The sequence below is a fragment of the Staurois parvus genome, unplaced genomic scaffold, assembly GCF_062004578.1.
Source record: "Staurois parvus isolate SC_StPar_1 unplaced genomic scaffold, SC_StPar_1.0 ptg000561l, whole genome shotgun sequence".
Lineage (NCBI taxonomy): Eukaryota > Metazoa > Chordata > Amphibia > Anura > Ranidae > Staurois > Staurois parvus.
In genome coordinates, this window is record NW_028318357.1 from 1,514,539 (window position 1) to 1,529,450 (window position 14,912).

Consider the following 14,912-nt stretch of genomic DNA (forward strand, 5'->3'; position numbering starts at 1 on the left):
TTTGAGTTATGAATAGGGTTGACAAGATAGGAAACTTCTATGGGGATTTTTTTGTCTCTGGTTCCTATTGAGATTTCCCCTCACATCCTGCTGTGTTGTTAGGACATGTAGTGAGGGGAAATCCCAATGGGGACACAGACAGTAACAAAAACCTTTCCCATTGTAATACAAAAGAATTCTATTTAAATTTTGGACACTTGTTTCTTCATTGCAGAAATGATGTGTTCACCTCCTCTCCAGATGAATATTTAAACCGCTATGGAAACTTTCCCAAAGGAGACACAGCAAGTTTCAGTCTTCCCACTCATAACAGAACAAATTCCAATGTAAAGTGGGCTTGTACTATTTTACAAGCCACCCCACACTCATCTTGTCCTACTTCAGTTTAAAACCTGAATACTTCCCTTTCTTGAAGAAATCAGTGCTCTGCACTCCCTCAAATGCTAGTCATGTGATTGCTGGTGAGGAGGTTTGGTGTTTCTAGAAAGCCTCTTCATGTTAGTTCCCAGACCCCATCAGCTGAACTCAAGCACTAGACACAGGATCAGCACCATGGTAGGTGTTGCAATTATTAACAATCACTGATAATTTAATGTAATTATTAGTATTGTTGTGAAAACAGGAGCGAGTCAATAGGTCAAACTCCTCTAATCCAAACAGCAGCAACTTGGTTCTTTGCAGAGAGTAGCATTTGTTGGATTTCAAAATAGATGACAAAGTCCAACCGAGTACTTGTGAAATAAAAAAACAATCAGGAGCCTCCAGAGACCCCAGCATATAGACACTTCACCCATCCAGTATGTATGTCCGATCTATATTATGCACCTAGGTGGCTTCTAGGCATGCAATAATATAGATGATCTAGCTTGTTCCTTTCAAAAATACCAACCAGCAATCAAAATATTTTCCTTATATGAAGTTTCCTTCCCCATCTATAAGATGTAGAGGCAGCTAATTGGTTGATCAATTACTTGATCTTAAAGTGGAACTTCACTATCTCAATCAACATTGACCATTTTTAATCCCTGTGCTGCTAGCATTAGTAAATAGGAATTTATATCATATTTACTTGTTTTAAACTGTTTTTTTCATTTCCTCAGTTACTTCCCTGTTTCCATACCTTGGCAAATGATGTCATACATTCCAGGAATCTTCAGGAGGGGTTTTAAGTACACCCTCCTGACTGCATGCCTGAGCTAAGGGCAGATGAATTCCAGGAAGTAAATGCTACATGAATCATCTGCCCTTACTCAAGATGGCCACAGCCATAAATGCTAGGGTTTTTTTCAAAGTGATTTCTCAGCAAACTAAAGCATGGAAACCTGATTGGATGGGTGAGTTTGCTTTGAATAACAAAAATTAATTAAACAGTGTTTTTAGTTTGTGCTGCTCAGATACAGTGTAGTTCTGCTTTAAATTGAATAGAGCCTACTCGCAGTTGCTGAAAATAACAAATAAGGCAATAGAGTGTTTACAATCCTTGTTTCCAAGGACAGTAAACAATGGTCCATTTAACCAATTAACATTTTTCATTTTACAGTTTGCCTTTTGAATATAATTAGCAGAGGAAGAGTCTTCTAATTTTATTAGTCTGGAAGACTTTCCTTTTAATATGTTAAAGAACGATTGCTTGTCTATGCCTGTACATTCAGGAACACACACACTATAGTATATATGCAAAATACATATCCTGCAGTAAGCAGGGACAGCAGTTTCTTGATGATGGATTATCAGCAACACTGTAGTTACCCTAACACACATTTAAAAACAGGAATATGGATGTACAGGTCCGTACCCTTGCATTTCTTCAAGGGTGTTTGCATATTGTATGCTTTAGTTTTTTAGGACATTGGTAAAACCGGTACTGGCAGATACCTCTAGGAGATTATTTGGTGACTTCAGCAAGATAAATACTCTTTAATATGATATTGTGGTGTTACAGTTGTATATTACCCTTATAACTTTGCCCAAAAGATAACTAGCAGTGTAGATATTTTTTATGTCTTGTAGGTACTCTGTAGTCAGACATAAGAAACGTAGCACCGCTCGGAAGCTAAAACCTAAACTGTTGATTGACTAATTTTTATTCTGGTGATCATATATCTCTGCAAAATGACAGCAGAGACCTGCACAAGGTGCATTATCTGGCTCAATTATAACCTATGCCCAGATTATGTACAGTAAAGTATTTATGTATTCTATACAAACTGTAAAAACACTTTAAAACAATTCATCTCTGTGGGCATTGCGGAGAAATTCATCTTCATATTCACAGCAGAAGGGCTGAAATCTTGCCTATTACTTTCTGTTGTACCAAAATCTTGGCAGGTTACCAGTCTTCTAATGAAGATGTACAGCAGGTGTTCTGTTAGAAACTGATTTACACTCAACTTCGCCCTGGTTCAATGCGATTTTGAAATCACTCTACTTCATTGAAGTAGCACGATTTCAGGTGCGACTGTCAGGGCTCCAGGGTATGACCAGAGGTATGTGAACTGACGCAGGGAACGCAGGCTTCAGATAAGTTATAGATAATATAATTTATTAAAGACTAACAATACAAACATAAACGCAGTGCAATACTAAAACATAACACAGTGCAAACGAACCAAACCACCCACAGATAACAGTACATACAATGCAAGCGTCGTCAGGCAGGCCGGGTCAATAACAATCGGGCAGGTAGGTACAGGGGGTCAGGCAGAGAATGGTCGGGGTCACAAGCCAGGGATAAAACAGGAGAAGTCAGCAGAGGTCCGGATCAGGCAAGGTCAGCAACGAATCAGACAGGGACAGGAACAGGGATGCAGGTAACAAGATACAGGGCCCAGGAAAAACACACACCAAGGCAGAGACTGCAGGTCTGGCCATCCCTTAAATACACCTGCATGATCAGGTTCAGGTGTTTGGCTGGCTGCAGGGTTGAGTCTCTGATTGCTGGGAGCACCCGCTGGCCAGCCCTGGTACTGCAGCCCACAAGGCAGGTGAGTCCCACCATTACTGGCAAGTCCATTCCTGACAGCGACTTGCCTGACTCTTTTTTGAGTGGGAGACTGTGGTTCTATTTTAACCCTGTCATGATGAAGGTAAACAAACTTTAATGCCTGAACAATGTTTTGCAACTTTGATGTGTGTGTTAGTAAAACTCCACATATCATCACATTTACTTAGTGTATCCAGGTGAACTAAAGCTTGTTTTTTTTTTTTGTTTTTTTTTTTAGGACAAATCAGCTTTCATTTGGTGGTAATGGGTAACCAAATTCTTCTGCTCCTGACAATTGCAATGATACCACCTACAGTCAGGTCCATAAATATTGGGACATCGACACAATTCTAACATTTTTGGCTCTATACACCACCACAGTGGATTTGAAATGAAACGAACAAGATGTGCTTTAACTGCAGACTGTCAGCTTTAATTTGAGAGTATTTACATCCAAATCAGGTGAACGGTATAGGAATTACAACACTTTGCATATGTGCCTCCCACTTGTTAAGGTACCAAAAGTAATGGGACAGAATAATCATAAATCAAACTTTCACTTTTTAATACTTGGTTGCAAATACTTTGCAGTCAATTACAGCCTGAAGTCTGGAACGCATAGACATCACCAGACGCTGGGTTTCATCCCTGGTGATGCTCTGCCAGGCCTCTACTGCAACGGTCTTCAGTTCCTGCTTGTTCTTGGGGCATTTTCCCTTCAGTTTTGTCTTCAGCAAGTGAAATGCATGCTCAATCGGATTCAGGTCAGGTGATTGACTTGGCCATTGCGTAACATTCCACTTCTTTCCCTTAAAAAACTCTTTGGTTGCTTTTGCAGTATGCTTTGGGTCATTGTCCATCTGCACGGTGAAGCAGCGTCCAATGAGTTCTGAAGCATATGGCTGAATATGAGCAGATAATATTGCCTGAAACACTTCAGAATTCATCCTGCTGCTTTTGTCAGCAGTCACATCATCAATAAATACAAGAGAACCAGTTCCATTGGCAGCCATACATGCCCATGCCATGACACTACCACCACCATGCTTCACTGATGAGGTGGTATGCTTAGGATCATGAGCAGTTCCTTTCCTTCTCCATACTCTTCTCTTCCCATCACTCTGGTACAAGTTTATCTTGGTCTCATCTGTCCATAGGATGTTGTTCCAGAACTGTGAAGGCTTTTTTAGATGTCGTTTGGCAAACTCTAATCTGGCCTTCCTGTTTTTGAGGCTCACCAATGGTTTACATCTTGTGGTGAACCCTCTGTATTCACTCTGGTGAAGTCTTCTCTTGATTGTTGACTTTGACACACATACACCTACCTCCTGGAGAGTGTTCTTGATCTGGCCATCTGTTGTGAAGGGTGTTTTCTTCACCAGGGAAAGAATTCTTCGGTCATCCACCACAGTTGTTTTCCGTGGTCTTCCGGGACTTTTGGTGTTGCTGAGCTCACCGGTGCGTTCCTTCTTTTTAAGAATGTTCCAAACAGTTGTTTTGGCCATGCCTAATGTTTTTGCTATCTCTCTGATGGGTTTGTTTTGTTTTTTCAGCCTAATGATGGCTTGCTTCACTGATAGTGACAGCTGTTTGGATCTCATCTTGAGAGTTGACAGCAACAGATTCCAAATGCAAATAGCACACTTGAAATGAACTCTGGACCTTTTATCTGCTCATTGTAATTGGGATAATGAGGGAATAACACACACATGGCCATGGAACAGCTGAGAAGCCAATTGTCCCATTACTTTTGGTCCCTTAACAAGTGGGAAGCACATATGCAAAGTGTTGTAATTCCTACACCGTTCACCTGATTTGGATGTAAATACCCTCAAATTGAAGCTGACAGTCTGCAGTTAAAGCACATCTTGTTCGTTTCATTTTGAATCCATTGTGGTGGTGTATAGAGCCAAAAAATTTAGAATCGTGTCGATGTCCCAATATTTATGGACCTGACTGTATGTGGATACTATTTGTTGACTGTACCCATAGTTGGACCCAGAAACAATAGGCACATTTTGCTTTTTCATCTTTCCTAAAACACACGGACACTCATCTAGCTGTTTTAGCTACTTATTTTGTATCTACTTCATGTTCAGTACATCTATTTTTTGTACACTGTTTTTGTGACATGCTTTTGATACCATATATGCATACTTAAAATGCCAAACTGTGTGTTGTGCTGACTCATTTGCTTACCATGTGATATCGTTTTTGGATATTCTCAGATTACCCCTATATGTTCTGGCACCCACTCTTCTATTGGTTGCAGTTTTTTCTGCCTATTTTACATGATGAAATATAATGAGTGTGCTTGTCCTAATACCGATTATTATTGTTATTATTATTATTATGCAGTATTTATATAGCACCAACAGTTTGCTCAGCGATTACCTAGATAGCAGTAGCAGTTTTCTTGTTTCATTTGTTGCCTTGATTTGCTCATTTTTTTACCATTAATATGCTTGCAAAATGCAGTACAAAAAACCGTAGCAGTGATGACTCCATTGAATACACTTTTTTTTATTGTGTTTTTAACTTTTCTTTATCTACAGAACTTAGTTTCACATACATTCTTTCTTAACGTAGGGTATCAAGTCATTGTTCTATTTTTCTTGTCAATAATAGCTGGAACTACTTTTATATGACCTTGTTAATATCCATGTTAATCACTTGTGCATTGTATTTTATTTGCATGCCATTTTGCAGTTGTGGTTTTCTTCATAAAGCCTTTGTAGAAAGAAAAGTATAAAAAGAAGTGAGATGTTTTAGGGGGTGCGGGAGGACTAAATCCACAGATTATGAAACTTAATTCTGTTAATGTTGTTAAAAATTCGAATACCATGTGCACTAATAAGATTTTGCTTCATGTAGTTTTACAGCCTTTTGCCGTTTTCATCTTTGAAAGTCAATGCATGAGAATACTCATCACCTCAAACACTCACTGTGCTCAGAGAAAACATAAAAGTCTCTGCTGTAAAACATTAATGCTTTGTCAGCCTTTCCAGACTCCAAAACGCTGAAAGGATTTCTAATTGTACATAGGGAAAAAAGCCCCAGAACATCTCTGATATTTTAAGGTTTTCAAAGTGTCTACCTACAAATGTATCTTTTTTTTCCCCTCTTTAGCTCCTCTTATGGATACAGTAAAACCTGAAATCATACAAATGTTTGGAAAACTATTGATCACACAAAATATAGCACCTTCACTCTGCATGTAAATGTGTAAAGTGTAGTTTAAATTTCTTGAGCTTTTCTCAATTGTTTCAAGATGTGAAACTTTGATTTTTTCCAAATATAATGTTTGTTTCACTTAATTTTTTGGAAAAAGACATTTATGAATGCCTTTTCCTGGTGATTTTGAAAAGATTTTCAGGCATTTTTTTCAAGCTTTTTTTTTTTGGCATGCGTATCAAGCCTCAGGCATTATTTCCTTGGTCTGGCCAAAGGGAGGAAAGGATATTTTCAGGTGTAAAAATGTGCATACTTCACACTTACAGGCACCCCAACTGAAGTCTGCGGGGCCAAAACTGCTTGATACTCTCTCAGGAAAAAACAAAATAAGGTTATGCACTTTTTTGTGTGTAGGGCATAGCACAACTGAACAGGGAAAATTAGGATGTAATTCTGCATGATGAGCATTGTAAGGCACAAGGCAAAAGTCTGAAAAATTCTCAAGTGTGAATGGGGTCTAAAACCTAAGCACTGCATTCTGAAGAGCTTCTAGTATTCTGTTTTAGAGGTATCTTTGTTTTGTTCTTTGATTACTCCTGCAGGTGAGAGAGCAGGTTGATGGCCATCAATTCTCTTACTGCCTACACAGAATTACATTTCAGTGAATTTATGATAAATGACACTTAGAGGTTTGTGCAGGTCATGCACTAATGCATCTTGATTTAAAGTACTGTGTATCAGGTAACAGCAGAAATTCGTATTGAGAACTGTGGTATTAGTAGTAGTTATTTGAGGCTGAACATAAGTATAACCATGCGTGTTCTGCAACATTGCCTTTATTACTTGCTTGACCTTAAAATAAACCTGTCACAGTGGTGACCAGTTCAAACTGAGCACAAGCAGAGCCTCTAGTGAAGATAATATATCGTAAACATTCGTCAATCCAGAAATATTTGCTGCTGAAATTTATATGCATAGCTCAACTTTTCCTGGAAAAGTCAAACTCTGCCCTCGGGTGTCCTTCTTGTTGAATGAGTTCACCTATCATAGCAAGGCATCAAGAAGAGTTACCCTAGAGTGTGCGGGACCAGACAATGATTCTAGTGGAAAAATCACATATAGTTTTACATATATCAAATGCAAGTGATGTTAACACCATACTCCCTGTATGCAAGATGAGGTATTTTATACAGCTGTAGATGGTGGTCACCCTCCTGGTTATATTGTTTGGTATACATAAGTTACGCAGTATGTGTGGCTGGTGTTCCACTTGGTTTTCTTTCCATAATTCTTGGATTATGTATGTAGAAAATAAGTTTACTTCAGGTTACTCTATACAGTTATTGAAAACAAAACTCTAAATATATGTACAGAGTGCTCATAATTAAAATAAGACTGTTTCCAGTGAAGTTGAATTAGAAAAGTCAAATTAAAATATGGTGTCTTGTTCATTTGTGAGCCACTGCTCAACAGAACAAAGAGCTGCAACAAAAGCGTTAGCCAAGAAAGACCATCCAGTCCCTAATTTATTTTGTTTAATTTAATTTTCCACATTTCATAACATACTTTACCCATCATCTGTTGCATCTTGAGCTAAACTGGAGTGCCATCAATGTATGTATGTACTATATACATGTGTATTCATGTATATAATATATTGTAAGTAACTTCTATCTCCTTTTCTTTTCTGCTTCAGTCTTTTGACACAGAATGTTGGATTACTTTATGTTGGACAATATGAGCGCCCTTTTTCACAGATAAAAGTAAGTTCTTCTGTTCCTGTTTAGAATATCTGTTGGTAGATTTAAAGCATACCTGCATATTCACCTCACCATCAGTTTAGTAACATAGATTGTTTTAAAAAAAAAAATTTCAAAAATACTGTATGTACTGTAGTTGTGACTGTACTTCAGAATTGATTTGTGATAGCTGACATGATCCAGTTTAGCACATACTGTATATAAATTCTACCTCTTATCCTTTCTCTCCCTTCTCTTTTAAACTGACTGGTCATAAAGGAAGGCCCTGCGTAATTATTACCATTTCATTTAGTTTAACCGCTTGAGTACCAGCCTGTAATATCCCTCCATTACCTGGCCATGTTTCAGTTTGCATTGATGTAAAAATTTCTCGGCCATGTTGCTCTCTTCCAATATGAATCTTATATATATTTTTTAAACCGTTAGAACTTTTTGGGTGGTATTTTCTTTTTAACTGTATAATGGAAAAAAGACTAAACATTTTTTTAAAATACTGTTTCCTTATTTGGTGTCATGTCAACGAAGAATGCCAGGGCAATACAAAAATCCCCAAATTTACCCCTTTTTGAAAGTAGACACCTCAAGTGATCTCACTTTTGCCACTTTTTGGAAAATGAAAAAGACATGCTGGTAGCGAGTTAGTTAAAACATGGAGCTTTGCTTTATTATATTGCATCATTATTGTACTGTAAAGGTAATACACGGAGGAGGTAGTTAAAGGGCTACCGTACAGGTCACATATAGTTGGAGGATTGAGAGGAGGAGGTTAATCTACAGGGTGGGAAGAGAGGCGAAGGAGTTCATTAATATGCAGGTCATATAGAAACAGCATAAAGAAAAGATGTATAGGAGAAGAGGAGGGGTGAAAAGGTTAAAAAAAAAATGAAAAATCCCACAATCAATTATATCCTCTCATGTTTGAATCTGGTGCTGTCGCTTTTGCTTCCATCATTCATACATTTTAGTTCAGAAATCCTACTGTTGTCACAGGAAGGGGCGGGCTCTCAGATGTAAACACAAGTGTTGTTTATATTTATTGTCACTGTGTGGTTATTCATCAGAGTGATCGCAATCCACAGATCAGAAATAAACTTTCACTAGGGGGCCTGATCATGGCGCCATGAGCAGCGTGTGCTCCGAGCGCCTGCCGTGCTGAATGAATCTTTCTCCCCTCTTCCCTGACTGCCCTGTACTCACCGGAGGGGTAAGCTAGTGATCGGATAGCCCCAGTGGTAACCGGCAGGGATGGAGGACCTTCCTGGAGCCGGGTCGCCGGAGTGACCAATGAGGTTTCTGTAGCCAGAGTGTGGAAGGCTCACAAGGCTTATATCAGGGGAATATTGATAGAGATTGGGGCCAAAAAAAAGAAAGAAAGGGGGAAAAAAATAAAGAAGGTGACGGATGAGTTATATAAGTTAGAACAGTTACATAAAAAAATAAGAGTGGTATGGATATTTATCCGAGGATAATCCGTAAAAGAGAAGAACTAAAAGATCTTACGGAACAGGAGTTGAGGAAGATATTTAATAGGGTATCAAAAGAAAGATATCAGTGGGGTAATAGACCTGGAAAACACCTAATGAGGAGATTAAAGGAAAAAAAATCCCAAAATTTTATAGATAATATTCAAACTGGTAAAGGAGAACTGGTGTACTCCACCGCTGATATCGCTAATAGGTTTCAAGAATACTATACTAGGCTTTATGATGTGAGCCCAAGAAATCAAAAAGAAATAGAGGATGATAAGAGAAAAAGGCAGAGATACCAAGAATAGTAGAAGAAAAACTAGAGGTTCTAGAGAGAAATATCACCCTGGAGCAAATTAGTATGTCCTTAAAGAGCATGGGCCCAGGAAAGAGCCCTGGTCCGGATGGATATACTGTGGGTTATTTTAAAAAAATCAGAGATCTTCTGGTCCCCAAAATGTGTGGTTACATGAATGCAATAGGAGATGGAATGCAAATGAGGGAAGAATCATTGCAAGCACATATAACTTTCATACTATAAGAAGGCAAGCACAGCTCACAGTGAGCTAGCTGTAGACCCATATCTTTACTAAATGTTGATACAAAATTGTTTGCTATAGTTTTGGCAACTAGATTGAAGGAGCTAATGCCATAGTGGGTACATCTGGATCAGGTAGGATTTATCCCTGGAACAGAGAGGCGGGACAATGGTCTGAGATCATTGCTCCTTTTACAAAGAGTAAGGAGAGAAACAGCGACAATGTTTCTATCGATGGATGCCGAGAAGGCTTTTGACAGGGTCAACTGGGGATTTATGTTCGATACGTTGGAGGTCTTAGGACTAGGGCTGAAAATGTTGAAGTGGATAAGAGGGCTGTACAATGGGATGACAGCGGCGGTCAAGGTCAACCGATCCCTATCCCAGTTTTTTTTTTTTTTTTTAAATGCAAAACGGTACTAGACAGGAATGCCCACTATCTCCATTGTAGTGTGTACTGTCACTGGAACCTGTCTTGGCAGGGGTAAGACGATGTGTAGATATACTGGGAATAAAGATAGGGAAAGTGGAGTATAAGGTGGCAGCATAGGCGAACTGTCAAATCTGAAAATTAACCCTGCAAAGTCAGAGGTCTTAAATGTTAACATTTCAAAGCAAGTTGAGTCTTCAAAGAGTTTCCATCCACGTGGAAGGAAAAGGAAATAGGCTACCTAGGAATAAAACTAACTCCTTCAATAAAAAGCTTATAACAAGCAAATTACATCCCTAGTTAATGCAATAAAGGGTGAATTGAGGAGACTGTCAAAGGAAGGAGCTTCCTGGATAGGTTGTATAAATCTCTCCAGAGAGAGCCTGACAGAGAGCTTGAAAGAGTGAGAGGGAAGGAGACATAGAAATTGATGGACAAGTCTGTAAGGAGTAAGAATGGAGTTAATAAGATCTGGACAGGAATTTTTGGTAGGGAGGACAGTAGGAGGAAGAAAGGGGTGGGGAATATGATGTTGTAAAAGAGATTTTATGAACCTGTGAATGCGATTTATTTTGGCTTCTCATATTTTTGTACTGGAAAAATTTAATAAAGATAAAAAAAAGAAAAACAGATGGAAACTTTCACTGCTCCGCATTTCCTAAATTTAGAGTGGTATTGAAATTGTAAAAACAAAGAAATGGGAATTAATGTGTATATCTGGTGAAAAAAACTTCAGAGAGCATACTTTCTTTCACTCATCCACTCTATGGATTTGCAATATAGCCCCCTTTGGACAGTAGCACAGTGGATAAGTGGACTTTGGACAGTCTGTGGATAAGTGGATTTAAATAGACTTTACCTAAGTAATAAATTAGAACCTGACTTCAGCCAGCTAGTACTCTCTAGGCAGTTCCAGCAACATTTTTTTCATCATCTAAGACCTTTTTTTTGTCAGTAGTTCACTTTAAGGACAGAAAGAATGTCTGTGAAGACTGTGTTCTGATTTGTAGGGAGGTGACAATACCCAGAGTAATTATTCACTGATATATCTGGGAATATAGCAGGTAAATGACAGTCTAGTACCTCCACTGTAGTACATCAGAATGCAGTGATGGGAATGACACCCTACCAGCATAATTGCTGTTTCAGAAATGCAAAGGCAGTTTGGAAAGAACAGAGATGTCTTTACCATTCAAAAAGATTGATGAGTAAAGGAATAGAAAGCTATCAGACACAGTGACTGCCAGGTATCATGTAATTAAGGCCATAGATTACAAGTGTGAAGGATGAATTTATATAGTATAGTTTCATCTTCTTGCTCTTACCACTCTGGCTTTTGCAGAGCTTCCATTTTCTCAGCTACTGTTCTTGAATGCTTCAGCAAAATATAAAACCCATAGTTAGCTTCTTTTTTTTTTCTTCTTCTACGTTGAAAATTGACTCTTTCTACAATCCCTATAGGCAGTTGAAGTATCTTGCTTCAAAGAATAAAGGACAAAAAAAATCAAATACAGGCATAATTTCTTTAAATTGCTTTTCCTATACAGTGGCACTATTCTGCACATGTTGTTTTATTCTGCAGTATAACCTTGAAGTCACTTTGTGCTAGATTCTGCACTTGATCACACAGGTCATCTGCCTTCTAACCGAGCCGTATGTTTTTTCTTTGCAACAGCTGCTGTTTTTCTTTAGGGAGTAACTCTTATTTATTAAAGTGCATTTATACCATTATGACATTACCTTGTAGCCATGCAAATATGAAACATTTTCAATAAATCAGCTGCTTTTTCATACATAATTTGATTTAATGTGCTGTTATATACTACGATTTAGGCTTTCTTTTTGTTTATTCAAAATGACACATAGTGGTTGACTTATTAAACCGAGCGAGTGCAAAATCTGGTGCAGCTCTGCATAGAAAACAATCCGCTTCCAGTTTTCTTTTCTTTTTTTTTCAAAGTGTAATTAATGGATAAGTTCACCTTTCAGAACATGTTAGGTTACACACATATTCATGGTGTAACATGTTACAATCCGACTGGCTCCCGCTCCCCTCTTTTCAATCCCTGCTTTGACAGCTAGTGGGGGATCCTGTATGATCTACTGATCGCTGGTGCAATGCTTTCCAGGCTCCTGCAGACAAAAATAATAAATGCAAATTTTTTTACCTGCAAAAAGTCAGAAGCTTATTGGCTACCATGCACAGCTGTACCAGATTTTGCACACTCCAGTTTTAGTAAATCAACCCCAAAGTAACATCTTTGTAACAGTTTAAGAGAAATAGACAAATTAATTTTTTTTAACTATTGTCAGAAATTACACGAGTGCAAATCCTGCCAAACATACAGTATATACAGTATTTTTGTATATTGGATAGAGTGGGTGAAGATTATAACTTAGAATGGTGTTTGGGTTTGAGGCAAATTCTAAGGGTTTGAAGGGCTAGTAAGAAGGCTATTGGTTAAGCTAGACACCTCACTATAAAAGGAATGAGAAGAGAATACACAGAGAAGCTATGGCGTCATTGATTTGGAAGCTATTGTAAGAAAACTAACACACTGCATAGGCAGAGAATGTGTCAGTTAGGAATCCGTGCTCAAAGTGGTTGTAAAGGCCAAGATGCACTGTGTGTCTATGGACGCACGCAACTGGGCTTGGGTTCGAGCTCACATGAATGCCCCCCTTAGCAAGTGGCTTGTTTTGGAAGCACTTGAAAGGGAGGAGGAGCCAAGAGCACTGACGGTGGACCCCAGAAGAAGAAATTCAGGGCCACTCTGTGCAAAACCACTGCAAAGAGCAGGTAAGCATAATATCTTTATTAAAAATAAAATTAACCTTTACAACTGCTTTAATTCTGAATGCAATCTCTTTGAACAGTCAACCCATTTGCTGCCTTTTTTTTTGTGCCCATTATAACTGAGTAATCAAATGTTTCAGTGGTTGTATTTTAGGGTTACTATTTCTTTTTGTGGTTTTTAAACTTTTTTTATTGTAGGTTGATGAGGCCATTTTTTTAAAAGTAGAACTAAGTATCAATTTTAACCACTTGAAGACCGGATTGTTAAAACCCTTTCCTGCCTAGGCCATTTTTCAGTTTTCAGCGCTGTCACACTTTGAATGACAATTGCTCAGTCATACAAAACTACTCACATGGATTTTATATAATATTTTTGAGACTAAGCTTTTTGTTGGTGATATTTATTTACCACTGTTTTTTTTTTGTTTGCTCTATAAAAGAAAAATACATTTTCTTAAGTTCTGATATAAATCTTTGCAAATAGATAATCTTTCCTCATACCATACACACCCCCACTCTGGGATTTTAATCACTATTTAGCACAAAGTCAAATATATATATATAGCTTGAAAGCTGCCATAGTTACAACCCTTCAACAGATGACATATATAAGGCAATTCTTACGGTGCTAATTACTTAAATGGAAACAAAAAAAGTTGTGTATAAAGAAATATGCATGTACAAAATACTAAAATAACATGCAAAACAAATTAATGAAAGTCAAAACACAGATAACAATTTACTAAACACCCCTCAGTGCATGAATCTACACCCTGTAGTGCAGGGGTGGCGAACACGCGGCTCCCGGCCAAAATGAATGCGGCTCTTTGCCTCTTACTGCTGACCTTTGGGGAGGTGGGGAGCGGGTACCTGAATTTGACAGGTACCCGCTCTTACTTCTTTGTTCTTTGATCTTACCTGTTCCTCTATCCAGCGGCGCGCTGTCTTCCGGCTTCTGTAGTGTGGGCACTGGGCATGACAGCCGGGTGCCAAGTGCGCATGCGCAAGAAGCGGTGCTTTTTGTGAATGGTAAGGCGGTACCTGGGACACATGACAGATCCCAGAAGCCGCCGGACCAATCACAAAGCGCAAGTGCTTCTCGCTCATGCGCACTGGGCACCCGGCTGTCATGCCGAGCGCCATTACAGAAGCCAGGAAGACAGCGCGCGGCTGGATCGAGGAACAGGTAAGATCAAACAAAAACTCTGCGGAAGTAAGAGCGGGTACCTGTCAAATTCAGGTACCCGCTCCCCACCTCCCCAAAGGTCAGCAGTCATCTGTACGGTCTGCAGTCTCTGGTCATCCCTGTACTGTCCGCAGTCTCTGGTCATCCCTGTGCTGTCCGCAGTCTTTGGTCATCCCTGTGCTGTCCGCAGTCTCTGGTCATCCCTGTGCTGTCCGCAGTCTCTGGTCATCCCTGTGCTGTCCGCAGTCTCTGGTCATCCCTGTGTTTTGTAAGGGGAAGAAAGTGTTCTGGTGAATCATATGGTTTTAATTATGTGTTTTTGTGTGAGTGTTTGTCTGTTTTGGCAGGTCACTGCGTGGTGTGGCTCTCTGACTTTCACAGTTTAAAATTTTGGCTCTTTGTGTCTAACTTGTTCGCCACCCCTGCTGTAGTGTATTAATATTCAAATTATAGGACAAAATAATATTAAAATATCTTTAGGATAAGCGTGAAATAACAAAAAATATCGGTACATTAAAACATTCAAAAGCCATTTAGTGTGAATGGCCCTTGGCTAGCTGATACACTCCCACGGCTTC

At 38.9% G+C, this 14,912-nt stretch overlaps 1 protein-coding gene across 3 annotated transcripts in view; it reads left to right on the forward strand.

Moving 5' to 3' along the window:
• RNGTT (RNA guanylyltransferase and 5'-phosphatase) overlaps positions 1-14,912 on the forward strand; it is a 507,135-nt gene that overhangs the window by 434,974 nt on the left and 57,249 nt on the right. For all 3 annotated transcript variants that reach the window (XM_089691308.1, XM_089691307.1, XM_089691306.1), the window contains one exon: positions 7,854-7,920. In XM_089691308.1, the coding sequence (XP_089547434.1) occupies positions 7,854-7,920 (67 nt within the window). The remainder of the gene's footprint in view (positions 1-7,853; positions 7,921-14,912) is intronic.